The 10443-nt window shown below is 42.1% G+C and overlaps 1 protein-coding gene across 3 annotated transcripts in view; it reads right to left on the bottom strand.

The window, feature by feature from the left end:
• The window catches only part of LOC143288641 (uncharacterized), a 30205-nt gene continuing 19762 nt past the window's right edge, over positions 1-10443 (bottom strand). For all 3 annotated transcript variants that reach the window (XM_076597304.1, XM_076597305.1, XM_076597306.1), the window contains 5 exons: positions 6625-6718; positions 4986-5320; positions 4327-4480; positions 3104-3393; positions 1-2376 (listed from right to left, as the gene is read on the bottom strand). In XM_076597304.1, the coding sequence (XP_076453419.1) occupies positions 2282-2376; positions 3104-3393; positions 4327-4480; positions 4986-5320; positions 6625-6718 (968 nt within the window). In that variant the 3' untranslated portion in view covers positions 1-2281. The remainder of the gene's footprint in view (positions 2377-3103; positions 3394-4326; positions 4481-4985; positions 5321-6624; positions 6719-10443) is intronic.

Genomic DNA, 10443 nt, shown 5'->3' with positions numbered 1-10443 from the left:
AACTTTTATTAAGAAATTTTATTTTAGGTTGTCATTAAGTTTACATAAAAAAGAAAGAAAGAAAGCAATAATGAACAACACTGTTTGTCAATCTGCTTTACACAAAGAGAAATAAACAAAGCACTGAATAATACAGGAAACAAATTTGTCTGATGGGCTGGGAACTTCTGTTCAACAACTGGCATGTACTGCCCCTGTGATTCCCATTTTCTTTTCTTTTTTCATTTCATTTGGACTTATTTAGTCCTGAACGCTCGTTCGTTTATTCTTTTTTAAAAATAAAATACAGAGTTAAGTACACAAAGCACACATAAAATATATGAATGCATGTTCTTTATGAATACTTTTTATTCAGAATAAATCATATTATCAGTTCTAAGTGAGAAACAGAGCAATGTTTATGGATGACGAGAGTATGATCAGCCTGAACAATGTTGGTCTGCTATCATCGGCATGGTGATCCCACAATGTGAAATCATAATGCAATGACAACATACACTTCAGATGAGATTTTGGCCGGATACCCGTTTACCAGTTTACCAAGCTGTTGGTGACGAAGAAAGGACCTCATTAGGGCCTACTTACAAACAAATAAACAAAACACACACACACACACACACACACACACACACAAAACACTGAACAGCTTGCAAAATTCAGCAGTGTTGAAGATTGAACTGGAAAAAGTCTTCCACTTGAAAAATACACATCCATGGAGTGACAGCCATGACTAGTTTTTCCGGAACTTTGCAACAAATGAAAAATGCTATTCCTTCAGCTCGGGTAAAAAAGAAAAAGAAAAGAAAAAAAAGACCAGATTGGGGCATCTGACGAAATGATAAAGCTTTCGTCATGTAACTTTTCTTTTTCTTTTTTTAAAATTTTTTTTACTGCGAACGTTTCATCTAGATATGTGAAAGCCATCATAATCATTCCCATACAGAATTAGGAGTCAGCCGACCACTTCATGTGCGTTCGTCGCCTAGGAACTGGCTTACCCACTGTTGAAATGACCAAAAATATGGCACTGCAGGCTCCTGTTTCCTGTTCCAGTATCCTCAAGTCCGGGTTCTGTTTTGGCCAAAGGATTTTTTTCTTGTTTTTCAGGCAAAGTCCTACTTCAGCGTCCAGAATTCAGGAACCTATTTTACCATAAAATTTTGTTCACAGATAAACGATATTACCATTAGTTGATGTAATCCTTTTTAAATGGTTTTCGGCTCCATTTGAACGTTGCTTTACTCTATTTTGATGCCGATTCAAACATTGACTAAACTGACGTGCCGCCATCTTGCTCTTTCCGTATCTGGTCCCGCAAACCATGAAAATGTAAGCAAAAAACATGCGGCTGTAGACAAGTGTCAGTTTGGGTTCATGTTATAGGTCATTTGGTGTCGTGTTGTCTATTTTTTTATTAGAAGGGTCCACTACACACAACATGTCATTTCACACATGCCTCCATTGCAAAACTGATATGTGAAAATTTTTGTCTTAATAGGTGCAATAATTTTTGTCTTAATAGGTGCAATAATTTAGGACGCTAAATTGGATATTACCTGTTTTTCCCAATGTGGGCATGTGAGAAAATGACATGTACCGTGCAATCCACCCTTCTAATCGAGAAATAGCTTACACGAACAGAATTCGACACTTGTTGACTCAAACTGAGCCGCCATGTTTTTTGTTGACCTTGGGTTGAGAAGGGGGTAGGGGGAGGGGGTGGAAGAACCTCGACAGAGCTGCCGGCTTTCTGATTAGCACAGATCGAATGAGCGCGTCATTACACCGAGTGCTGCCGGCTTTCTGATGAGCACAGACCGAATGAGCGCGTCATTACACTGAGAGCTGCCGGCTTTCTGATGAGCACAGACCGAATGAGCGCGTCATTACACCGAGTGCTGCCGGCTTTCTGATGAGCACAGATCGAATGAGCGCGTCATTACACTGAGTGCAGACAGACAGGCAGTATTGTGGACTTCCTTACACACTGGTGCAGGGACCAAATCTTTATCAAAATCAAGCCAAAGTACATAACCCTCAAAATAAAGTAAAACACCACAGACTACGTGTCACAACGACTACTAAAATTAATGGTCATGAATATCTGTTCAACTATGCACCGGTGGAAATTGCCGGTAAAACAGGACCCTGGTTTTAGGATATTAGAGTAGGAAACAAATCTATGGGTGGTACATTTTAAATGTCTGTCGTTGTGGGAACGTGTCAACCAACTGAGAGCTGCCATGTGATTGGCCAAGGATGGACCAGTCAGACGTGTTCTTCAAGACGAGGTCGGAAACCTGCAGTGGACGGATGTGGACAGGAGAGTTAAAATTAGGCCTGTGACTAAATCAAGTCTGCCATTGGTTCTGCTGCCTGAAACATCACCATCATCACTAGCGTCATTATTACAAGCATCGTCACTAACATCATCATCACTAACATCATAACTAGCATCATCATCATCATTATCGCTAACATCATCACCACCAGCATCATCAGTCATTACAATCATCGTCAGTCACCATCACCACGGCCATACATGATCATCACCCCTGTCATTCATCACAACCATTACAAACCATTGTCGTCATCATATTTACCATCATCACTATCATCATCGTTTATGTTCACTCTTTGACACATCCAGTACACTGACAGTTCAAAGCTGGATGAAAAATATCGTCAGACAGCGAGAAAGAGACAGAGAAATTCAAGTCACAAAACTTTGTATCTCCAACACCATGATCCATACCCCCCCCCCCTCTCCCTCCAACCCCACAAAGAACAGCTCAATCGTAATGTGAAAAATAATTCATTCACTGGTGAAGAAGGAGGAGGAGAAGAACAGTGGTTGTACCGTAGCCACTGAAAAAGAAGAGGTAGGGGGAGAAGAACAGTGGTTGTACCATAGCCACTGAAAAAGAAGAGGTAGGGGAAGAACAGTGGTTGTACCATAGCCACTGAAAAAGAAGAGGTAGGGGGAGAAAACCCAACAGAACTGATGGAACACAATCAGAATACGAAAGACACAACAGAGAACACACACACACACACGCACACACACGTGCACCCCTCCCCTCCCTCACACCCTCTCACTCACCATCACTGCTGCTGCAAGAGTAGTTGGCGCCGCGGCCTCTCTCCCACTCTCCACCGCCGCCCCCCTCACTCAGGGTGAAGTTGCCTCCCTTCAGCTCCGCCCCCTTCCCTGTCAGTTGCAGGGTGTGGAGGTCAGAGGCCGCCTCGCGCACTGCGCGCGCACACCACGCGCGGCCCTTGGTGGTGGCGTTGGTGAGCACGTGCGGCATCAAGGCCCTGCGACACTGGGTCAGCTTCGAACCCCGGCAGCTGGGCAGCTCCTGCATGCAGTCCACAAAGGCCACGAGACGGCTGCAAAGAACCAATCAACCAATCAATTGAACCACTTGTACTGGGTAGGTGAAAATGAATGAATGGACGGGAATTAAAGTTGTTGTGATTTACAATTATTGAAACCGGCGCGCGTGAACTTGAACGAAAGAATGGGTATATAAAAAATATGTTTAAAGAAAAGAAAAGAAAAAACTCTTCAGTGAATGAATGGATATAAAGTTATGTGAAGAGCCTTAAATTAATGATGGATATTAATAAGTTCTATAACACGCACGAATGAACGAATGGACGATACAGTTATATGATGACTGACTTGAATGAGTGAATGAGTGTGAAGGTATTATCACATGAATGACGGAGTGAAAGGATATTACAAGGTTATGTGCCGAGCCGATAGATCAGGTTATGTAGTACGTATGAAGGTATAACTGAATGAATTAATGGATACAAAGTCTCTCTCTCTCTCTCTCTCTCTCTCTCTCTCTCTCACACACACAAACACACACACACACACACACACACACACACACACACACACACACACACAAACCGAAAAACAACAACAACAAACGCATGAATAAGCGAACTAACGACTTGGTAGATCCACGAGTTATAGTACACTCATCAGAATGAAGGAACAAATAAATATGAAGTTATAACAAGAGTTATAGTACACTCATCAGAATGAAGGAACGAATAGACATGAAGTTATAACAAGAGTTATAGTACACTCATCAGAATGAAGGAACGAATAGATATGAAGTTATAACAAGAGTTATAGTACACTCATCAGAATGAAGGAACGAATAGATATGAAGTTATAACACACATACAGATGAGTGAATGGGCGCACACAGGCATGCCATGCACACGTGGTGATCACACACACACACACACACACACACACACACACACACCAGCACACACATGTCGTTTATCATCTCCACTCACATGCACACGTCCAGGTTGGCATTTTGCAGTCGCTCATTCTCCTCACTACTGACGTCAGAGTCCGCCGCTAACATCACGTCCATGACGTCATTGTTGTCGAAGTAGTGGTCCGCGTCACATCTCTTCTGGATGACGTCATACAGGACTCCATAGTCTGTCATTCAATACAGAACTTTCATAATCTGACATATGATACATAACTCCATAATCTGCTGCATACAACAGAACTCCCTAATCCGTTATACAATGCATAACTCCACTGATAATCTGTCATAGCACAATATAGAACTTCATAATCTTCAATCCAATACAGAACTTCATAATGTATCATATATGATACATAATCTGTTGTATGCCACAGAAGTCCATAATCTGTCATAGCACAATACAACACTCCACTAGTAATCTTTGATACAATACAGAACTTATACATAATCTGTTGTATACCACATAACTCCATAACCTGCCACAGTGCAATACACAACTCCATAATCTTTCATACAATACAGAACCGCTTCATAATTTGTCATACAAAACATAACTCCATAAAATGTCACATCATTCATTATTTTTTATGAGAATTATATCAAAACTCGAATTCAAATGACAGCATACATTTCCACGCGTTCATTTTTCGACGTATTGATTAATATACTCACTGGCTGTGGTGGTTGTAGTGGTGGTTGTGGTGGTAGTGGGGGTGGTGGTGGTGGTGGTGGTGCTTGTAGTTGTTGTTGGAGCCTCTGTGGTGGTCGTGGGCGTTGTGGTGGTGGTAGTGGGTGGGGTGGTGGTAGTGGTAGTGGGTGGCGTGGTAGTGGTGGTGGTTGTGGTGGTGGTGGTGGTGGTAGTGGTGGTGGTAGTGGTGGTGGTGGTGCAGGAGGTGTTGAGGGGCAGATAACCGGAGAGGACCACCCGCAAAGCCTTGGACAAGTCTCGACACTTGAGGGAGTACAACCCTGCTGTCGCCAGACATGTCTCCACGGCCCACACCTCACTGAACAACAACACCGATAACGATGATACTCCTACTATTTCTACTACTAATAATATTACTAATGATAATAATTAGTATCTATATAGCGCTGAATCTTGTGCTGAATATACATATAAGAAAGCGCTTGGAAAACGAGTTGACAACAACAAGCACCGCTGACCGCACGGTTCAAACTCTTTCATCAAGTCAACAAACACCGCTGACCGCACGGTTCAAACTCTTTCATCAAGTCAACAAACACCGCTGACCGAACGGTTCAAACTCTTTCATCAAGTCAACAAACACCGCTGACCGCACGGTTCAAACTCTTTCATCAAGTCAACAAACACCGCTGACCGCACGGTTCAAACTCTTTCATCAAGTCAACAAACACCGCTGACCGCACGGTTCAACTCTTTCATCAAGTCAACAAACACCGCTGACCGCACGGTTCAAACTCTTTCATCAAGTCAACAAACACCGCTGACCGCACGGTTCAAACTCTTTCATCAAGTCAACAAACACCGCTGACCGCACGGTTCAAACTCTTTCATCAAGTCAACAAACACCGCTGACCGCACGGTTCAAACTCTTTCATCAAGTCAACAAACACCGCTGACCGCACGGTTCAAACTCTTTCATCAAGTCAACAAACACCGCTGACCGCACGGTTCAAACTCTTTCATCAAGTCAACAAACACCGCTGACCGCACGGTTCAAACTCTTTCATCAAGTCAACAAACACCGCTGACCGAACGGTTCAAACTCTTTCATCAAGTCAACAAACACCGCTGACCGCACGGTTCAAACTCTTTCATCAAGTCAACAAACACCGCTGACCGCACGGTTCAAACTCTTTCATCAAGTCAACAAACACCGCTGACCGCACGGTTCAAACTCTTTCATCAAGTCAACAAACACCGCTGACCGCACGGTTCAAACTCTTTCATCAAGTCAACAAACACCGCTGACCGCACGGTTCAAACTCTTTCATCAAGTCAACAAACAAGACAAACCAAAAGAAACAAACAAACAAACAAAACAAACAAAAACCCAAACCAAAACCAAAACAACAACAACAACAAAAACACAACAAAAACATAGCCATTGGCACACACACAGAGAACAGTAACACTGCTACAGACAACACCGATGGTGAAAGTTGGTGTACACACACACACACACACACATACACGCACGCGCACACACACACACATACACACACATACACACACACACACACACACACACGCACACACAGACACACACATACACACACACACAGACACACACATACACACACACACACACACACACATACTGACCTGCACGTGGTGGCGTTGGAGGGACCGTGCCAGTGGACACGTGCACACCTCTCCATGATGGCCAGAGCCTTGAGGAGGTCCGGGCAAGGGGCCTCTGGGAGACAACGAAGAACAAGACAACAATGACCACGCCCAATAGGGTCTTTTGCCACGCCCCTCCACACCTCTACGTCAGTCTGTCTGTCTGTCTGTCTGTCTGTCCATAAACAACTGTCATTTTCAGTGCGCAATAGCCGAGTGGTTAAAGCGTTGGACTTTCAATCTGAGGGGCGCGGGTTCCAATCTCAGTAACGGCGTCTGGTGGTCAAAGGGTGGAGAATTTTCCGATCTCCCAGGTCAACATATGTGCAGACCTGCTAGTGCCTGAACCCCCTTCGCGTGTATACGGCAAGCAGAAGATCAAATACGCACGTTAAAGATCCTGTAATCCATGTCAGCGTTCAGTGGGTTATGGAAACAAGAACATACCCTGCAAACGCACCCCCGAAAAACGGAGTATGGCTGCCTACATGGCGGGTTAAAATCATACAGGTAAAAGCCCACTCGTGTACATACGAGTGAACGTGGGAGTTGCAGCCCGCGCGAACGAAGTCAACGTGACCCGACACGATACGACGACGACGGAATGCAATGCGATGCTGCTGTATGCCAAGTGATGCAGAATACCAAAAGCCTTACGGTGTGATACAACACAACGTAACTGATGGCAATGTAGGACAATGCAACACCACGCTACACAACAGAAAGCGATGAAATACAACGTAAAGCAGTGTAATGGAAAAATACAACACAACACAGCATAATGCAACACAACACAACACAGCATAATGCAACACAACACAACACAGCATAATGCAACACAACACAATACGGTTACAATAACACAACACAACACAGCATAATGCAACACAACACAACACAGCATAATGCAACACAACACAATACGGTTACAATAACACAACACAACACAGCATAATGCAACACAACACAACACAGCATAATGCAACACAACACAATACGGTTACAATAACACAACACAACACAGCATAATGCAACACAACACAACACAACACAGCATAATGCAACACAACACAATACGGTTACAATACACAACACAACACAGCATAATGCAACACAACACAACACAGCATAATGCAACACAACACAATACGGTTACAATAACACAACACAACACAGCATAATGCAACACAACACAATACGGTTACAATAAACAACAAAACACAGCATAATGCAACACACACAACACAGCATAATGCAACACAACACAATACGGTTACAATAACACAACACAACACAGCATAATGCAACACAACACAACACAGCATAATGCAACCACAACACAATACGGTTACAATAACACACACAACACAGCATATGCAACACAACACAACTACAGGATACAATCAACACAACACAACACAGCATAATGCAACACAACACAACACAGCATAATGCAACACAACACAATACGGTTACAATAACACAACACAACACAGCATAATGCAACACAACACAACACAGCATAATGCAACACAACACAATACGGTACAATAACACACACAACACAGCATAATGCAACACAACACAACACAGCATACTGCAACACAACACAATACGGTCTACAATAACACAACACAACACAGCATAATGCAACACAACACAATACGGTTACAATAACACAACACAACACAGCATAATGCAACACAACACAACACAGCATAATGCAACACAACACAATACGGTTACAATAACACAACACAACACAGCATAATGCAACACAACACAACACAGCATAATGCAACACAACACAATACGGTTACAATAACACAACACAACACAGCATAATGCAACACAACACAACACAGCATAATGCAACACAACACAATACGGTTACAATAACACAACACAACACAGCATAATGCAACACAACACAACACAGCATAATGCAACACAACACAATACGGTTACAATAACACAACACAACACAGCATAATGCAACACAACACAACACAGCATAATGCAACACAACACAATACGGTTACAATAACACAACACAACACAGCATAATGCAACACAACACAACACAGCATAATGCAACACAACACAATACGGTTACAATAACACAACACAACACAGCATAATGCAACACAACACAACACAGCATAATGCAACACAACACAATACGGTTACAATAACACAACACAACACAGCATAATGCAACACAACACAATACGGTTACAATAACACAACACAACACAGCATAATGCAACACAACACAACACAGCATAATGCAACACAACACAATACGGTTACAATAACACAACACAACACAGCATAATGCAACACAACACAACACAGCATAATGCAACACAACACAATACGGTTACAATAACACAACACAACACAGCATAATGCAACACAACACAATACGGTTACAATAACACAACACAACACAGCATAATGCAACACAACACAACACAGCATAATGCAACACAACACAACACAGCATAATGCAACACAACACAATACGGTTACAATAACACAACACAACACAGCATAATGCAACACAACACAACACAGCATAATGCAACACAACACAACACAGCATAATGCAACACAACACAATACGGTTACAATAACACAACACAACACAGCATAATGCAACACAACACAACACAGCATAATGCAACACAACACAATACGGTTACAATAACACAACACAACACAGCATAATGCAACACAACACAATACGGTTACAATAACACAACACAACACAGCATAATGCAACACAACACAACACAGCATAATGCAACACAACACAATACGGTTACAATAACACAACACAACACAGCATAATGCAACACAACACAACACAGCATAATGCAACACAACACAATACGGTTACAATAACACAACACAACACAGCATAATGCAACACAACACAATACGGTTACAATAACACAACACAACACAGCATAATGCAACACAACACAACACAGCATAATGCAACACAACACAACACAGCATAATGCAACACAACACAATACGGTTACAATAACACAACACAACACAGCATAATGCAACACAACACAACACAGCATAATGCAACACAACACAACACAGCATAATGCAACACAACACAATACGGTTACAATAACACAACACAACACAGCATAATGCAACACAACACAACACAGCATAATGCAACACAACACAATACGGTTACAATAACACAACACAACACAGCATAATGCAACACAACACAATACGGTTACAATAACACAACACAACACAGCATAATGCAACACAACACAACACAGCATAATGCAACACAACACAATACGGTTACAATAACACAACACAACACAGCATAATGCAACACAACACAACACAGCATAATGCAACACAACACAATACGGTTACAATAACACAACACAACACAGCATAATGCAACACAACACAACACAGCATAATGCAACACAACACAATACGGTTACAATAACACAATACAACACAGCATAATGCAACACAACACAATACGGTTACAATAACACAACACAACACAGCATAATGCAACACAACACAATACGGTTACAATAACACAACACAACACAGCATAATGCAACACAACACAACACAGCATAATGCAACACAACACAATACGGTTACAATAACACAACACAACACAGCATAATGCAACACAACACAATACGGTTACAATAACACAACACAACACAGCATAATGCAACACAACACAACACAGCATAATGCAACACAACACAATACGGTTACAATAAC

The sequence above is a fragment of the Babylonia areolata genome, chromosome 12 (genome assembly GCF_041734735.1).
Source record: "Babylonia areolata isolate BAREFJ2019XMU chromosome 12, ASM4173473v1, whole genome shotgun sequence".
Classification (NCBI taxonomy): domain Eukaryota; kingdom Metazoa; phylum Mollusca; class Gastropoda; order Neogastropoda; family Buccinidae; genus Babylonia; species Babylonia areolata.
Note: the sequence above shows the minus strand (reverse complement) of the source record. Positions and strands in the feature narration are given on the sequence as shown.